General features: G+C 41.8%; 1 protein-coding gene across 1 annotated transcript; it reads right to left on the bottom strand.

Moving 5' to 3' along the window:
• Positions 1–17596: 17596 nt before the first annotated feature.
• Positions 17597–19163, bottom strand: LOC142427646 (lysine-specific demethylase 4D-like). The gene is given in 2 exon segments (XM_075532820.1): positions 17597–18895; positions 18897–19163. Coding segments are annotated over 2 exon segments (1566 nt in total).
• Positions 19164–19780: the final 617 nt, after the last annotated feature.

Below are 19780 nucleotides of genomic sequence, written 5' to 3'. Positions count from 1 at the left end.
AACAGATGAATATAATAAATAAATTGTGGCATACACGTGTTCATGCTCTAAGATATTTACCATTAAAATAAATTCATGCTGGATAGCTATAAAGTTATGGGTCTATTCCCACGTAAAGTATATAAATTTAGTGACATAAGCTAAGCAATAAGAAAATGATTTATATATTAATAACTATGGTATTTGGAATAATGTGAACATGACTACATTCTGTGTTTCACTATCACATAACAAATCGTTCCCAAATATTATTCTCATCAAATCCTTCTAGGACATTCATTTATGTGTATGCTCTGCATGTCTAAAAACACTGGAGAAACCAGAGAGCTTGTCGTGACATAGATATACCTAGAGAACTTTATGCTGAGTGAAAGTATTCAATCTCTAGAGGGCATATATTTTATGACACCAGTATTAGCTAAAATGCAAAGACAGAGCTTGACACCTGTTCTGAAATTATGAAATCATTTAATATGATATCCTAGGTACTGTTTATCACTTCCTCATTTGTACATCTTAAAAGAAATAACATTCCTTTAGTGAAGATTCCACCCCAGATGTGGACAATTTGTCACTTAGCAGGAAATGCAAAAGACAAAATGGCTCTTGTCATTCAGTAACATCTCAGGGTGACCCCAATTTAATAGTATCCTACAAGAGTATCATTAAAGAAACTGAACTATTCCCTCGACCTTAAAGCTGAAACAACTTGGTGTGGGAAGCACAAAGGACTGTTATGCCAAAACTTTGGGCTTCAGAGCATGGTCCAAGGATTTCAAATGGTAATGCCAAAATCAGAGGAGGGAATGATATTAGAGGTTCAGTTCCGTGGATATCAGTGTTGAAGTTTTCTCTTTGCTGCTCCTGGTTTTAGACTTTCCAGACCTCATCCCAATCCCAAAATAATTCACCTGATGTTTCAGCACTCTCAGGTGTATTCTAGGGATTATTATGTTTTACTACTTTTTGTTTGGGGGATGGGACTTTGCTAAAGGGAGAAGTGATTAATTTAATCTGACCGTGCCTCCTTCTTAATTGGGCATTTTGAACCTATTTCTTGGGTGTGGCCTTAAAAGGACCCTTGGTCTCCCTGAGGGGCAAGCATGAACCCAGGTGAAATGCCTCACCCTCTTCTGGGATATAGCTTTTCTCTCTCTCTCTTGTTACAATTTTAACCCTCATCTGTTTCCCCCTTAACTGCAGTAGTTAGCCACATGTGCCCATAACTTCCCATTTGGGTGTCATTCACTTGTACACTTAGGCATTTACATGTTGTGGATGAGAGTGGTTATATTCTAGTAGAAATCTTTATGGTTTCCTCTGTTCTTCTTGGTCTCAATGGAGTTCCAACAGTTGAGTAAACTTGTATGATAAGAAATCAAGTATATTTTTCAGATATCATAATTTCCACATACTTCTCCTAAGACACTCATATATATCCCTCATATAGCTTTAAAAAAGATGGACACACGAGAGGGACATTACTCTTCTGTTGATAAAACCAGCCTAGCCCAAGCCTTCCACTTGAGGATAGAAGACACAGCCATGGCATGCCCTGGTCTGCCCATTCACTGAGCAGGTATAAACAATGGCTAGATAAACAATGGATATGTGTGAGAGTTTCCTGGACAGGAAATCTTTGCGTTTGCAAAAGTCCACGGAAAAGTGCAGCCAGTAGAGTTTGGGGGAAACTTGAGTCAGTCGAGAACATTTCTCAGGCTCTCTTGTCCAGTCTCTCCATTCACCATGAAAGCAGCTCCAGGGGAGGGCCTGCAGTGGGTCTCAGGTACTGGTAATAAGGTTGCTGTGTGAAGAAGAAAAGGCGTTTTGGAGAGTGTGGGGTAGTGCAGATACCCTGGTGTCCACCTGATGCGTTCACTAAACTCTATCCTGTCCACCCTCTGGGGCATAGGGCATATAGGCGCCCAAGACAGGGCAGGGGCTGAGGGGCTGAAGAGAGAGAACACTGAGCTCAGAAATCACTGGCTTTCCTTTGAACTTTCCCCCCACACATCTTAGGCCAAGTGCCATCCTCATCAGACACTAATATGCATATAAGTTCAAAGAGTTACCCTACAATATGATCAAAAGTTAGAGGGGAGTCTGGTCGCTATCATTCTCTGTTAATAAAGACAGGATTCCCTCACATGCAGATTATTCTTTAGATACTAAGGTAAAAATCACCCTTGGGCCAGAAAGCTACCAGTTCTCTTCAGACAGGACTATAGGTCCCTTTGGAAAGAAAGGTGGGTGATTGCGATATCTGACCTAGGTCTACGGGGACGGCTGTGACTTCAAGTGACTGACAGGGATCATCCGTTTTTATTTGTAGACATCCTGTCCCAGGTGCAGCTTCAGGAGTCAGGTCCAGGACTGGTGAAACCCTCCCAGAAGCTGTCCCTCACCTGCACTGTCTCTGGTTTCTCCATCACCAGCAGTGGTTACTAATGGAGCTGGATCCGCCAGACCTCAGGGAAAGGGCTGAGTGGATGGGATACATAGATTATGATTGTAATACATGTTATAACCCGTCCTTCCAAAGCTGACTCTCCATCACCAGAGACACATTGAAGAATCAGTTCTTCCTGCAGCTGAGTTCTGTGACTGCTGAGGAGGACACGGCCCTGTATTACTGTGCAAGGAGCCCAGTAAGGGAAAGTTAGTGCGATCCCATACACAAACCTCCCCTCCAGGGGATACATTGGGCCGCAGGGAGCGTGCAGGACCCCCAGAACACAGACACCCAGCCCTAGATAGGCACAGAAGGATGACAGGGAGCATTTCTTGTTGGAATCACGGCTCCCTCTCTTAGCTCTCAGCATCTCCAGAGACAGGTTTTTTTTTTCTTTCTTTTGTTCTTTCTCAATATTGTCTCTTCACTGCAAGCTTGAGAGGAAGAACTGGCCTTCTCTGCAGTATAAACATCAAAAGTGACTCTGACCTTTCAGTATCATCCTATATGACCCATTTTCATTCGTGGGAAAGAGTTTATCATTGTCATATCATCTGTTACTCAAAATATGTTAACAATGAAATACAAGTATGTGCAGATTCATGAGTGAAATGCATGATTTTAAATGTCCCGAGGTCATTGATCTATTACAGCTCAGCGTCTGGTCTCTCAGGAGGTGTCTCTCTGCATTACTCCCTGTGCATTATGGGTAGTAATTGACTGATGTTCTCTAGGTCTGATAACATAATGTGGAGACTTCTGGGGTTAACTTTGTGACGTGTCCTCAGTGATGCTTGCTACCCATCGTCTCCCTTGATGCAGAAACAAGGGTTCCAGGCATAGAGAGAGCCCGAACTCTGGAAGCACGTGAACTGGAATGACTGATCTGGTTGGAGGACTCATTTCTGAGATAATTGATTAGGTCACAGTGAAGGACACAGTCATTGGAAGGAGAACTCTGATTCTAAAATAAGCAAGTGGGCCATAAGGGGAGGACACAGCAGGCTTGTATCTCTGAATGTTCTCTGGAATAGAGAACAGTAAATCTCTTCACATATTTTGAACAGGTTATCAGGGGGCCAGTTTCTGGAGAAGTACATCCTGTTTGGTGTTAGCAAGAAAAAGGAATATGCTCAATTAGATGCGCAGATAGAGTGGTGGCCTACATGGTCTCAAACAGAGGAGCAAGTGCAAGGATGGTTCAGGACTGAACCGTTTTTCTTTCTTTTCTTTTGTCTATAGTGTCATTATGAGTAAGAACTGAATCAAAGGCAACTAACAACATGTCTGGAATCAAAGGCTATTAACAACATATCTGGTGGAATGAGGTGCAGAAATTGAAATTAATTTTGTTTATCCAAATGCAATTACCTAAAATAATAATATAGTACAACTTTTCCTAAGTTGAGGAAGTGTTAAAATTATTTAGCAATTTTAATTCAATAAATATATCAGCCCAAAGTGAGGTACAATTATATGGCTATCAAACAACCAGGAAAAGAAAGTGTAATAAATAAATAATAAAGACTATGTACAAATAAACACTATATACAAATTCACTATCCCTGGTTGCATGATGGATTTTACATTGGGCTTCTAAATGGAAGCTCAGGAGTTTGAAACCACCATTCACTCCAAGGGAGAAAGATGAGGCTGTTTGCTCCCCCCAAATTTTCAGTGTCTGAAACCCGAAGGAGCCGTTCTCCTCTGTCCTATGAGATGCAATTCACTTGGTACCATTGGGTTATGGTAACTGAGTTTCTCAATGTGTATCTTATTTTGCTTCCTTATCTTCATTACTTTGTTTTATTCTGTATTTTGTTTAATCATATTTAATATTATTGTCAGTATTTGTGCTATTTTCCCCTCATTATTCTGCTCCCCATATAATTTCCAACATCGTGTTTTAATTATGCAACCTTTTTCTGTGCAAGATTTATGATACAATTTATAGTATATTTGTTAACACACTAATACTAATATATCAATTATTTTTTAACTTGGGTTTCTCCCTACATTTGTAGTCCATGACATAGCAATCCCGGGTGCCACATGTTCAAGACCGTGCATGTTATTTGAAAAATGAGCAGTTTTCACCCACCAGCTTGTCCCTGGGCAAACACAAAATCTAACAATCTGGGTCCACAAAGGTCACAGTCTAGTGAACCCTATCGGGGCAGTTCCAGTCTGTATTATTACCTGAATATAAGTCACTCACAATTATGTCTAGATGTTTCCAGAAGAGTCTGGCCTTGTAGCAAGGACGATTCTCAGTCACTCTCAAGTACGATGCAGTCTGGATTCTCCGTATAATACATCACCCTTGTGTCTCCTTCCTGGTGTTCTGGATTCTGAATTCTAGTCCTAGTCAACCTTTTTGGATAACAATAAGTTTGCTCTCTCTGATACTATTTATGTATCATAAATAATTTTCAGTTTGTCTTTAAAACTTGACAGATTTTACTGGGCCATTTGGCTTCAGGCATTACTTTCATAATGCGTTTGAAATTCATGAATTACTACCTATATTTGTTCACTGTTGCATTTGGCTTAGTCTTCATACTCTGTTTGCAGATTTCAATGTGCTCTGCAGAGCATTTTGTCCCACGGTCTCCTCTTCTATAAAGAACGATTCTGTTTCATACAGCACTCCATTCCCAGCACCATGTGTCCATACTACTGTCGGAAAATGTACAGCAATTTTCTAAAGAATATTGGTTGTTTTTGAGACTGAAAAGAATAGTCCATTTTTCAATATAAAATAAACTTTGGAAACCTTCAATAAGGCTAACGTGCAGTATAGCACTGACAAAACAAACAACCTTCCTCTGGTTTTCTTTAATTCTTCCTCCACATGCCACCTTCCCCCACTTTCATGACCCCAATTTTATCTTAAAAATCTGGCTAGACCAGAACTTGTATACTGGTACAGATAAGAACTCACAACACAGGGAATCCAGAGCAGAGAAATTCTTCAGGACCAAAAAAGAGGGAGTAGTGATACTAGGAGGGTAAGGGCAGGGGGTGGGGATTAAGGGGGATGCAAAGGTCGATGTATGGCCCCTCTCCCAGGGTGACGGACAGCAGAAAAGTGGGTGAAATGAGAGAGCACTCAGTGTAAGACATGAATAAAACAATAATTTCTAAATTCTCAAGGGTTCATGGGGGTAGGAGGGAATGAGGAGCTGATGCCAGGGGCTCCAGTAGAAAGAAAATGTTTTGGAAACAATGATAACAACAGATGTACAGATGTGTCTGACACAATGGATGCATGTATGGATGTATGGGGGAGTGGCAGGCCTGGTGGGAAATGATCAAGGGTAAGGTTGCTTAGAGAAGAGGTATACTCTAGCCCAGGTGGCGATGAAGCATGGTAGTAGGGCAGGAGGAAAGTCAGGGGAGATGGAGGAAAGAGCTAGGAGTCAAAGGGCATTCATGGAGGTCTAGACAAAGACATGTACATGCAAATATATATAGGAGGATGGGGAAATAGATTTATGTGTCTATATTTATAGGTCAAGTATTAAGGTGGCGGAAGGACCTTGGGACTCTACTCAAACACTTCCTCAATGCATGAATACCTTCTTTTATTAAATTGGCACTCTATGATGCTCACTCTGCCGACATAATGGCTGGAGCCAAAGTGGGTGAACAAGTAAATTTGGTGAAGAAAGCTGATGGTGCCCGGCTATCAAAAGAGATAGTGACTGGGGTCTTAAAGGCTTGAAGATAAACAAGTGGCCATCTAGCTCAGAAGCAACAAAGTCCACATGGAAGAACACATCAGCCTGTGTGATCGAGTGGTCCCGAAGGGATCAGTTACCAGGCATCAAAGAACAAAAAATCATATCATTGACTGCACACCTCCATGATAGGATCGCTGAAGACAAATGGGTGCATAAGCAAATGTGGTGAAGAAAGCTGATGGTGTCCGGCTATCAAAAGAGATAGTGTCTGGGGTCTTAAAGGCTTGAAGGTGAACAAGCAGCCATCTAGCTCAGAAGCAAAAAAGCCCACATGGAAGAAGCACACCGGCCAGTGCGATCACGAGGTGCCAAGATACCAGGTATAAGGCATCATGCAAAAAAAAAAGATATAAGTGTATGTATTTATGTGTATATGTATATATGTATATGTATATATGTATATATATACCATATTAAATGAAGGGGGAAGTGCAGAGTGGAGACCCAAGGCCCAAGTGTCGGCCAATGGAGATCCCCTCATAGAGGGGTTTAGGAGAGGAGATGGGTTAATTAGGGTGCGAGGTAGTACCGATGAAGAGCACAGCTTTCCCCCAGATCCTGGATGCTTCCTCCCCCCCAACTACCATGATCCGAATTCTACCTTGCAGGGCTGGATAGGACAGAGGCTGTACACTGGTACATATGAGGGCTGGTGGTACAGGGAATCCAGGGTGGATGATACCTTCAGGACCAAGGGTGTGAGGGACGATGCTGGGAGAGTGGAGGGTGAGTGGGTTGGAAAGGGGGAACTGATTACAAGGATCCACATGTGACCTCTTCCCTGGGAGAGGGACAGCAGAGAAGGGGGGAAGGGAGACTCCGGATAAGGCAAGATATGACAAAAATAACGATGTATAAATTACCAAGGGCACATGAGGGAGGGGGAAAAGGGGAGGGAGGGGGAAAAAAAGAGGACCTGATGCAAGGGGCTTAAGTGGAGAGCAAATGCCTTGAGAATGGGGCAGGGAATGTATGGATGTGCTTTATACAATTTATGTATGGATTGTGATAAGAGTTGTATGAGTCCCTAATAAAATGTAAAAAAAGAAAAGAGGAGAAAAAAATGATTAGGGCAAAGACTGTACAGATGTTTTATACAATTGATGTATGTATATGTATGAACTGTGATAAGAGTTGTATGAGCCCCAATAAATTGTTAAAAAAAAAGAACTGTAAGAGCGCCCCCCTCAAAATAAGGCTTATGTGTTAATTGAAGTGTCACAATTTCATAGACTAAATAATATCCACTGAAAATAATGTTCAAGTGAGAATGACATATTCTGATCAATGAAAATTTGATCTATTCCCTCAAGGTGGAAATATTTATCACCCTATTCTCAGAGCTAAGTGTTGTGAGGATCTTGGCAAATCTGGCAGGAATGAGACAGTAGGAATGTTTGTTGCATCTCATTTGTTTTTCCTCCTCAGAGGAGAACACAGTTGCCTTTGTAAATTGTAACCCGCGGTCATTATGCTGGGCACCTGGATGGTGATAAAGTGAGTGTACGGAGTGCTCTGTGTGATCTTCTGATTGAGCCTGAAAGTTGCTTAGGACCTGGTGGTGGGGCTCTGACCTCAGGCCTGTGCTGTGGTTTATATTTCCCCCATTCGTGTTCGGTTTCTTTAGTGCAGTCTCCCCTTTCTTTACCTTTGAAATGTTTATACCTGCAGAGTATGACCCCCTACCCTTAGGTGTCATGGGTAGGAAATGAGGTGTGTGGCTGATAGTGGAAACATTTCACCACCAACTATGAAATGTCAATGAAATTGACCTTCCTCTGGTGAGAAATCTTTTGACTTGAGAATGGCCCTCCTCTCCAGTGGCAGAAACCCGAGGGCTTGTTTAAATGGTCCCTTGAGAACCCAGAGGGGTTTAAAGTCAAAGCCCATAGAATGTGGGGCTCCAGTAATGAGTGATTCCAGTAGTTTCCCCCTGTCACGGGAATCAATACTCAGCCTCTAGAAATCTACCACGTTTTAATTGATGTATTTGGTCAAATACAGGGGTTCAGAGGCTTCTGATCCAGATAAGATCGCTGCTGTGCCTCTCTTAATGTACCCCTTTTTATATTTTGAATGGCATTTCGATATGCTAATTCACCTCAGCTCTCTGTTTGGGTGCATGCAGTGAGTCCCAGGATCAGTGCACCCATGGCTCACATTGCAGAATAAGGAGCGCGTCAGAGGAGGAGGAGACAGGTCAAGAGAGACAGAGCAGGGGTCCTAAGTGGAACTGGAGTGGTAGGAGTCCTGAGTGGGCCCTGGGTGGGTATGTTAGAGAGAGTCGAGGTAATCTCCATGTGAATGGATATTATAGGGGTGCCTCTTAGCCTAGCATCACGAAACTGTGATCTACAGTATATCAACACTTATACTTTGTTCTTGTAGCTGAAAACTGGTAAACCATTGTCCTGGCCTTTAAATGAAGAACATCCAAAGGTTAGTTGGTTCTCACAAGCCTTAATTAAGAGCTTTAATCACTTGAGTTGTTTTAGGACCATTTACAATAGGACATATTTTCTTTGAAAATGTGTACTATACAATTGAAGTTTTTCTGAGTTTGTAGTGATATATCCTGATTTATGGGCTCTCTTTCTTTTTTTTTACAGCACTGTTATTATATTTTGAAATTACAACTTACAACTTCTGTTAATCTTATTAATGCATCTTTAATATATCTTCCAAACTAATTTAATTTATTTGGGGAATAATATCAAATAATGTGGTGATAAATAAAATATTTCGTATATTTTAAAGATTGTATTGCTTGGCTTTGTATGGCTTTTGAAGAGTTTACATATTTTTTAAATATTTAAATTTTTCTTACTTTTTGTTTTGTGGAATGGTTTTTATGTGAGGAGAGGAAATGAGCAAAACATAAACCCATTAAAATGATGTTTTTGTTTAAATTATTTTAAATGAATAAGAAAATGTAAGCTTGTTGAAGATATAGCTGACTATTAATGAAAAACCATTCATTCCATAAAGCATAATAGTGAGGAAGATATAGTAAAGTGAGTAAGATCCCCCCCCTACACACACACACACACACACACACACACACACACACACACACAGTGAGAAATCACTACATCTCATGACAGACACAGAGAATTGGCCCCGTTGAATGTTCAGTATTAGTTCTTCAGACTTTGTTTTGTCAGATCTCATCTATGAAGTCGTTTGTAAGTGGATACATCTGCATCAGTCATGACTAGCTGCTAGCCTGCTTGGTGAGATACACCCACCATTAAGCATCAGACTCCAGACCACATTTCAGATGTGCAGCTCTGCTTTCCCCATGTGTGGTTCTATAGTGTTAACTAGGTTTCCTATTAGTTGTACCTGTTGCAGACCAGAAGTACATTCATGAATGTGAATTGTGTGCACATACAAGTGCCCTTTAGTGTTGAAAGCTGAAGCCATCTCCCCTGGCACAACATCAAGCAAGGACATTGCCATATAGGTTGCACCTAAACCACTGAGACCAAAGAGCACTCATCATGGGGTGACTGTGGAGCTTCATTTTCCTATTGGCTGTTGTAAATGATATTATTTTCTTGATTCCCTTTTCAGAGCTTTCTGTACTAGTACACAGGATTCAAACTCTTTTTCTACATTGACTTCTACACATGAGATTGCTGAACCTTTCAATTAGATGCAATATGTTTCTCATAGGTTCTTTGGGGCTTTTAATATTTCAAGTGATATCAGCAGCTTTGCTTCTTTTTATAGAGCTTTGCTTCTTTGCTGCCATTTTGGATGCCTTAATTTTATTTGTTGATTGATAGCTTCAGTTAACACTTTCAGCACACTATTAAATAAAATTGGTATCAGATGGTATCTTTTTCAGGTTCCCATCTGTAAAAGTAATGCTTTCATTGGCTCACAATTGAGCAAAATGCTTGTAATAGGCATCACATTTTGCTAGCTCAGTCCTTTCAAATTATTGAGACACGCAGCCACATTAGATAATACAGAATGAAACACATATGAGTCTTGCTTCATCCTCACAGTTGCCCAGTTGAGCTCTTTGTTGCAGTTACTATGATGTTCTATCTTGTCGAAGTTCATCCTTTTGTTTGTTCTTAGTGACCTTATACTTTATCAAGCATGATGTCTTTTTCCAAGGATTGCTCTTTCTGATGTCCAACATGCTTAAGATGAAATACTCATACTTCCATTATAAGAAGCATTATAACTGTACATTTCCAAGATATAATTGACACTCTACCACACTATCAAATTATTCACCAGCACTATAATTCAAATACATCATTTCTCCTTTAAACTTTCTCATTCGTTGTCCAACATTCAGGGGCATATGAGATAGTTGAAAGTAAAATAACTTGGGCCTAGTACATATTAGTCATCAAAGAGACATTGTTTTTAACCTTTGGAGAGATCATGTTCATAAGATTTGTCCAATGAAATGCACCATATGTCTATGTCTTCTATGACCACTGATTGTAGATCGTGAGCAGGTGAAATCCTTGACAGCTTCAATCTTATCTCCACTTTTCGTGGTATTTTCTATTGATCCCATGGTAAGGATTTGGGCTTTCTCTTCATTAAGATGTAGTTCACATTGATACTGAAGTTATTCAAAGGTGTGGGAAGAAGCCAAAAATGTAATTAAACCAGAAATTATTAAGAGCAGTACTTGGGGTCCACTACATAAGAGAACTATAGGATGTTTGTTAGGAAAGTCCAACCTAAATTCTCATAGAGTTCAGATTGTTACTGAAAGTATTGATCAGGATTATGAAGAAGAAATTAGGGCAGTAATAAAATCTGATATACCATGGTTAACAAATAAGCCAGTTTAAGCCAATTCCTGCTTCTTTGAATTTCTAGAGTTAAAGTGTATACCTATCAGGAAAGAACATCTGAGCAGTCTGACCACCCTGTGGATCAAGGGGTCTTTTGGAATGCTGTTGTGGGGAAACAACAGCACCCTCACATGGAATTAGAAATTGGAGGAAAATGTTTTTTGCTTTTTTTCCCAATTCGTGATATGGGGTCTCTTCCTTAGGGCATTCCTGAGAGTCTAAGACCCACCTACTAACCCCACCTAAATCCAACATGGAATGAGCAAACTTAATCAAGACAGAATATTGCAAGATTGTAAAATCCTACGATGTAAAACTCCTGAAGGTCTATACGTCTTAATTGAGCCTGTAACCTTACTGAGAAACTTAAAGGAAACATGTCTGTTTGGTAACTTAGTTCAAAAACAGCTGTGCAAATTTATTAAGATTTTATCAGTCTTTAAAATTATCCTGTGTTTAAGAAGTTCTCACTACAACTAGTGAGCACTCTTGATTTTCTGAGAGCTAACAGCTGAAGTTTACATAACATGATGAGGGCAACAAATGTACAAATGTACTTTACACAATTGATGTATGTGTGGATTGTGATAAGAGTTGTATGAGCTCCCAATAAAATGATTTTTAAAAGTTTCACTGGTTTGGAACCTGGCAAGTTCCCTGAGATTGGTTACAATGTCTTAGAGTCTCCATTGTTAAAATAGACGGAAGAGATGAAAGGAAATTCTATGTCTAATAAATTTCATTTAGTCATTTTAACTAAAACAATTTTCTCCTTACTAAAAGCTTGTAACAAAATTAGGGCAGATAGACACATTTTCACCTCTATAGAAATTAGCTGATCATAAGAAGTCCCAGGAAGATGGAAATCCCCTTTGGGATCCCAGTCCACTAATCACATGTTGGAAGGACGATTCGTTTATATTTTTGCAGAAGAAAGCTGATGGACTCCCCTTAGAAAAGCAGTTCTCAACCTGTGGGTTGCGAACCCCTTGAAGGGGGGCGCGTTGAATGACCCTTTCACTGCGTCATTCGCACTGTTCATAACAGTAGTAAAAAGGACGCAAAAACATTTGGAGAAAGATGAAGGACAAGGAAAATATGAAGAAAGCACCCAAGGTTTTTTTTGGTTTTCAAATAATTTATTGGTGGTATATGGAAACATAATGAATTTTTTTCTTTAACTTTTTTTGTAATTTGGATAAAAGTTACCAAAGCAGACTGGTTTTATGCTGGAGCATTCATACATACTTTGATTTGTGACAATGATTGCATTCCACACAATGTAACTGCATCTTCCCTGTGTTTGCCTTTCCATTTGCCCTTGTTTCTTTTTAAATATTTAATTAGGGGCTCATACAACTCTTATCACAATTCATACATATACATACATTAATTGTATTAAGCACATCTGTACATTCTTGGCCCTAATCATTTCCAAAGCATTTGCTCTCCACTTAAGCCCTTTGCATCAGGTCCTCTTTTTTTCCCCCTCCCTCCCCAGTCCCCCCTCCCTCATGAGCCCTTGATAATTTATAGATTATTATTTTGTCATATCTTGTCCTATCTGGCATCTCCCTTCACCCCCTTCTCTGTTGTTCATCCCCCAGGGAGGACGTCACATGTAGATCCTTGTATTCCGTTCCCCCTTACCAACCCACTCACCCTCTACTCTCCCAGTATCGCCCCTCACACCCCTGGTCTTGAAGGTATCATCCACCCTGGATTCCCTGTGCCTCCAGCTCCTATATGCGCCAGTGTACAACCTCTGCTCTACCCAGTCTTGCAAGGTAGAATTCGGATCATGGTAGTTGGGGGGGAGGAAGCATCCAGGATCTGGGGGAAAGCTGTATTCTTCATCGGTACTACATCACACACTGACCGACTCATCTCCTCCCCTAGACCCCTCTGTGAGGGGATCTCCAGTGGCTGACAAATGGGCTTTGGGTCTCCACTGTGCACTTCCCCCTTCATTCACTATGGTATTTTTTTTGATGATGCCTTATACCTGATCTCTTCGACACCTCGTGATTGCACAGGCTGGTGTGCTTCTTTCATGTGGGCTTTGTTGCTTCTGAGCTAGATGGCCGCTTGTTTACCTTCAAGCCTTTAAGACCCCCAGACACTATCTCTTTTGATAGCCAGGCACCATCAGCTTTCTTTGCCACATTTGCTTATGCACCTGTTTGTCTTTGGCGATCGTATCATGGTGGTGTGCACCCAATGATATGATTTTTTGTTCTTTGATGCCTGATAACTGATCCCTTCAGAACCTCGTGATCACACAGGCTGGTGTGTTATTCCACCAGCATTTGTTGTGGGCTTTGTTGCTTCTGAGCTAGATGGCCCCTTGTTTATCTTGAAGCTTTAAGACCCCAGATGCTATATCTTTTGATAGCCGTGCACCATCAGCTCTCTTCACCACATTTGATTGTTCACCAACTTTGTCTTCAGCAGTTGTGTTGGGAGGGTGAGCATCATAGAATGCCAATTTGATAGAAGGAAGTATTCCTGCATTGAAGGAGGAAAACACCCAGTATTAACCACGATTCTGTTTCCACGCTGTTAATTGCCCAAAAGGAGGGGCTATTTGTTTACCTTTTCAGAGGCAAAGGAGATAGATGGATTTTTCTTCAGCCAGCAAGGCCCAGAAGAAAGGCAGTTGATGATGTGACCTGAGAGTTAAGAAAACAGCCTAAAGACCTCTGTCCTGTTACTGGTTACCCAAAGCATCAACGCCTCACAGACTCGTGAGAATAGCAATTGCTGCCTACTGAGACACTTCTACCATTGCTGATGCTGTGTAAGGAACAATCTGGGATGCTATTATCACTGAACATTTTATACACTAGTGAAGGACTATTAAAAACAGTCTAAAGGGTCAAGATTTTGGACATATCAATTAATGCTAAAGTGATTGGAATGTAACTGGTTTCTGTGTAACCCTTGATATAGTTAAATTTCACTGTGAAAACCTGGCCAATAAACACATGTGGCATTAATGAAAGGCTGAGAGATAAATGGCTCTGTGAACCTTGCCTTTATAGTTCTCTGGTCTGTTGCTTTGTGATGGTTGGACCAGAGTGCAATTGCCTTAGCCAGTTTCCTGCTTTGTGAGGGAAACCAGCCCCTAACACATCATCATGGGTCCAGTAGGCGCAACTGTACAGTGATAATAACTAAAGATTATAGTAAAGTTATAGAGAGCATGAGAGATAGAACAGAGATCGAAATAATGGAATCAGACACATTTCATGGTGGCAAGCTCACATGCTCACCTCAGCCTCAGTTGGCGATCCATGTGGAGAGAGAGCAATATTTATTGCTACTGAGGCATTTATATTCTCTTGGGACATTTGAGCCCCCTAATTACAGGTGAAGACATATGTCACAGGAAAGGGTTGTGCTATAGGTAATACAGTAATGGGATGGGGGTGTTTTAGGGGTATCCACACAATAGGAAGAGGAGGGACTAGGAATATACATGTGACAATGTGGGCAGATCCTAGATTCAGCATGGCAGACTAACTTTGGATGTCACTGATCTGGTTTGACCTGTTCTCTGGATCATTATAGAAACCATTATGAGTAGGTTGTAAACCCTCCCTGAAGGGACTAAACTGATGGCCACAAGCCTTTAGGGCGAAGTAGCCCACTCTCCTTAACAGCAGGGAATGGGTTCTACTTGTGGTGGGATCAGACTGTAGTCTGGCAACTGACTGCCTTCAGGGAGGTATCTGGCCAATCATTTACCATTAGCTGCAAGCAGTGTCCTAAGTCTAACATATATTTGTGGGAGGCTTGGGAGACATCTTTCTGTTTCCCACAATTCCCCCTTTTGTTTTATAATACAATTCAAAAGAGCCACATGGGCGACATGGTTATTTTCTATACATTGAAAGCTGTCGATGTGAAACTTCATGATCCAATTAAGATAGTCAAAAATTCAGGTTTATGGAAAACATTTTTAATTCAGGCATGGGGCATAAAATCCCCGTAGGCCCATCTGGTACTGGAGGAAGGTATGAGAGGGATTGGATGCTGCAGCGGGAAGAAATAGAGCCAATAGGAATGTCTGCTTCTATAGGTGTGTTTATACCTTGCTTAAATACCCTCAAGTTTGTCCCTAAATTTCATTGTTTGGTTGTGTGGTCGAGGATTAGTATGTAGGTGTTGGATCTATATTGAGTTCATTTTTGTATATGATGTGAGGTATGGACCTTGTTCCATTCTTTTGCAGATGGAAATCCAGTTTTTCCAACACCATTTGTTGAAATGGGTATCTCCTCTCCACTTAATGGATTTTATTCCTTTGTGAAAGATTAGGTGTCAAAAAAAAGATTAGGTGACTATAGGTACTTGGTTGTATTTCTAGGTTCTCAATTCTAATCCTTTGGTATTCATATATACCATCGTACCAGGCTGTTTTAAGTATCATGGCTAATTATACATTTTTTAAGTTTTGTTTCATGTTTAAATAGTATTTTATTTATCCTGTGCCTCTTTCCTTTCTGTACTAACCTTACTAATTTCAGAGGTTGATGTTTATTCCCCAGGGATACTGTAGCAGAAAACCACAAACATCTTGAAGGAAGCCTGAGTAGAATAGTTTCCCGAGAGCGGTGTCAGCAATGCAGGTGGAGGGCACAATAAACAGTTTTGGGGCTTACTGGTCAATCTAAAATCTAGATCTTTCAAAGGATAAGTGTTTGTTCTAAATGCAACACGAACATATCTGAATTTCTTCTATGTCTCATAGTTCCATGCAGCTTCGACTATGGTAAATTATAAATACTTGGGCCTAAAACTGATGTTTGTTTGAAACAAATTAAATAAAAACGAATCCATATCTGTTTCAATTTTACTTTTTCTCCTTTTATAATCACTCAGAGTAATGGTTAGATCTGATGAATAAGAAATTTGGGGAGTTTCTAAAGTGAGTTTTCTGTTACCTCTTTTGATTAAGCAATTGGGTGGGGGCAGGGGATGTGTTCCTGTAGAGAAAAAAATTTTTTAAGAGTCTTTCAAGAAAGAGAGAAAATTTGTCACACTACCCTCCATGACAGGCTCTCTGATGCTTATTTTTCTGGCTGCAGACCTGAAAACAGGCATTTAAATACATGAATTGAAGAGACAATGCCAACAGGGGTATCGAGAATTTCTGGGAAATGGAGTCCCAGTCAATGCCAATGTGTGATTTCATGAAAAGGTGACTCCAGGAGTAATTTCAGCTCAATGATTAGATGGGAACTCTGGGCAGTAGCTCTCCCCATCATGTGACTTTTTGTTTTGCTGTGGTGGTGTTTTGTTGTACAATTTTCTTCCATTCCCTCATGGACTACTCTGGGTACAAGGACAGACTGTTTGGTGAATTCATTGGGACCTAGCTACTTCTTTCGCTCTGGCTATGTGATGAGTCACTTTGTTTTTCACATACCTCTCATAGTCAAACTTTCCGAATGCGTTTTAAGGTATTTTATTTCCTTTCAGATACACACTAAGAACAATGAAATTAATAATCACAAATAGGTATCCTTGATCCCCAAACGGCAACAGACATCATTCATTCAAAGGTGCAGTTTCTACGTGAGCAATTGCTTGGTTGGTGGGTTGAAGGGTGGCCACGTCAGAATTATTGGAGTGTGTTAAAGGCTTGAATTTCATAAGAAGGTCTAGTTGTGACCACTGGTAGAAGACCGGGTCAGCGCTTCGGAAGTGCAGATGGATTGAGCCTCAGATTCTGAGCATCGTCCAATGTTGGCTCCAATTTTTGTGAGGACTAGGTTAGCAGTTTGAACCCACCTCCTGCATTATCAAAGAAAGACTTGGGAATGGGCCTCCTTAAATATTAGCCCCAAGTCCAACTTTGAAACAGTGGGTCTTGATCACTGAGATTGCCACGTGGAGAGACACGCTGGAAAGCAATGGGTTTAAAGATTTCTGCGCAGGGAGTTCTTTTCAAGGGCAACTCCCAAGCCAAGGAAGAATCAAGGGACACACATATATCCAGTTGGTCTGCGAGTCCTTAGAACACATTTTAGTGGAGTCCATAGTCTGAGCAAGTATTAGGCAACCTATCAACATGGCACTGAGAGGTCAAGGATCACCACAGATTACAATTACAATTACAATTAAATCACCACAGATTACAATTCCCATGTTGAAGATTGGCTGGGTGTGTCTCTGTTTCCTGAAGGTGAGAGATAGTCCAAGGGACAATCACATTTGACAAAAACTTCAGTTTAGCTAAACTCAAAACAAGATCTTTGCTGGTGACAACCTTTCAGGATTTGGGAAGTGAAGTTCCATCAAGTCTGTCTCCAAGGATCTATGTAAGTAGATTTGCAGAACCTCATCTGAGGGCAGGATTATAGAAGTTTAAGGGGCTCCATAGCAATAAGCACCGAGGAGGTCCAGAGGTGCCATACTGTTCACAGAGGCATAGCTGGAGAATGTTTTAGAAGTCAAAGACTCATTAGGAGGACTCAGCACAAGCATGTCCGGGAGATTCGCTGAGATGTTGTCCAGTGACTTCAGGCAGGGGCCAGGGTGCATCAGAGAATCAGGATTCAGTGGGGGTCCCAAGGGCTGAAGATCGGGGTCACAGCAGCACCCAGAAGCTTTAACAGCATGCTGGATCTCAAATCTCCGAGGGCCAGAGTCATCTGTTGATTCTCATGCAATGCCTGAGTGGGCAGGTGTACAAATGTGCTTGCTGTGTGCTTCTTGGCCCTGGACTTGACAGACTGCTGGTGGGCATCCGAGTCCTGAGGACGCCTAGTGCGAGTCCCCTTTGGTGAAGCCTGGAGATACTGGGCAGATGGAACTGAGGTGGGAAGTAGGGAGACACTGGATCCCATAGGACTGCTGCCCATGAAGGTAGGGGCCTCAGGCTGCACAGTAGAGCTGTCTGCCCAGGAGTGGGTTGTGGGACTAGGACACACCAGTGCACAGCCCCCAAGCCCACTGTCTGCAGCCAGAGTCAGAGAGCGACGCCTGGCCCTGCGTGGCTTAAAGGACCGCAGACGCCCCTTGACCATCACACGAGTCCGGGCTTCCTTCCAGGCCGTCCACTCTGGGCTGGTCAGTGCTGTGGGCTCCACGTGGTCCACGGAGGTGCGGTCCCTGCCCTGTTTCCACAGCTCATAGCGCCCGGGTTGCAGAATGCGCACGAAGGCGTCCATGGGAAATGTGACCCTGGCTTCCCCACAGCTGCACTGAGAAGCAGCTTTACCGTAATTAACCCAGCGCAGGGTGGCAAAGTTGATGGATTCCGCACAGTTGAAACCGTGATTGAAGCCAGCGTGGTATCCGTAGGGGAATGTGACCATGAACTCGCCTGCTCCCTGGGTGATCCGACCAACAGGAATGCCGTTCTCCCTGAGGACTCTGGGTGAGATGAGGGCCACCTTGTGCCGCAGGAAGTTCGCGCAGCCACTGGAACTGCCAGGGAAAAGCTCCCTGGCCAGTCTCTCCAGGCGGGCTCCATGCTCAGGGGGCACCGCATACCACGTTTTGGGCTCCCCGAAGTGCAGGTAGTTGATGCTGTACAGGTCCATGTCCTCCGTGTGCCAAGTGAAGGTGGTCTGCCACAGGCCAAAGTACAGGTAGGGGGTGTTGACGCCTTTGATGACAACTCCACACTCCTGCTCCAGCAGATCCTGGATCGTCCCCAGGTGTCTGAGGTTCCAATGCTCAGTGTTTTCACCAAATAAGGAGCCACATACTCCAGCCCCATAAATGGGAGAATTGTACAGGCGGCTCTTCCAATAGGTCCGCTCCAAATCGTCAACATCCCGGTGTGTGGGAGTGCGGTATCTGTCAGTGTTGGCCAAGTGGCGATACTCCTCCACGGTCATGGATTTTTTTCTTTTTATGGTATTGAAAAAAGACACCTGTTTGCCCAGTAGTTACCTGCTGCACAGGACTGGCTATGAGGATGTCATCCACATCGTCATAGTTCTCTCTGGCTGTCCAATGTTTGGGTGGGATTATCTTAGCCAGGCCTGCACGGTGGGCACCTTGGGATTCCATGTAAGCAATGTATTTGTTGAAATCCTTAAATTCTTCCATGGTAGGCCGGAAAGTCATGATTTTAAGGCTTGAGTTCTGGCTTCGATAGCCCTGGGACTTCATGGCTGCAAAATAAAGTCAGAAAACCCGGTTCTTATGGATGTTCTGTGTATTTGGGATGCTGTGCTTTAGTTTCTTTTTCTGTCTGAAAATCTCTTGCAGAGTATTGATGGCTCTGTGAGAGCAAATGCACTCTCCCCAGGCATGCTGATTGACCAAGGGAATTCTACTATGATGGACAACTATTGTTTCCCCCAAAGAGACAGGATTTGTGCACATGGAGTGGGTTTTCCCAGATTGCTCCTGGCTCATTATGCTGCTCTGGAAGTTTATTCAGTTGGAAGGGTGTCTCTATCTGTTGATACTTAGCTTCTGTTGCAATCCTGGGAAATTTCTAATTCCACTAACAAGGAGTGTTTCAAGGGATTTTAAAAAAGTAAATCTAAAGACAGTAATTCAGTAACATTCAACAGAAGTCAGGGGTGTCAAACTCAATTAAAATGCTTGCCATGTGGTGCAACAGGCAAGATTAAAGTGGGCCACATCACATTTACAAATTTTGTTGAATTTTTATTTTGAAGTGAGGATTCAGAAATATGGATAGGATAATTAAAACCCTATATAATTGTTTTTATTTAAACATTTGTTTTATTTATAAAACTATAATTATGCTTTTAACC

This window comes from Tenrec ecaudatus, chromosome 15 (assembly GCF_050624435.1).
Source record: "Tenrec ecaudatus isolate mTenEca1 chromosome 15, mTenEca1.hap1, whole genome shotgun sequence".
In the NCBI taxonomy this organism is placed as follows: domain Eukaryota; kingdom Metazoa; phylum Chordata; class Mammalia; order Afrosoricida; family Tenrecidae; genus Tenrec; species Tenrec ecaudatus.
The sequence above is the reverse complement of the archived record's forward strand: the minus strand, read 5'-3'. Positions and strand labels throughout refer to the sequence as shown.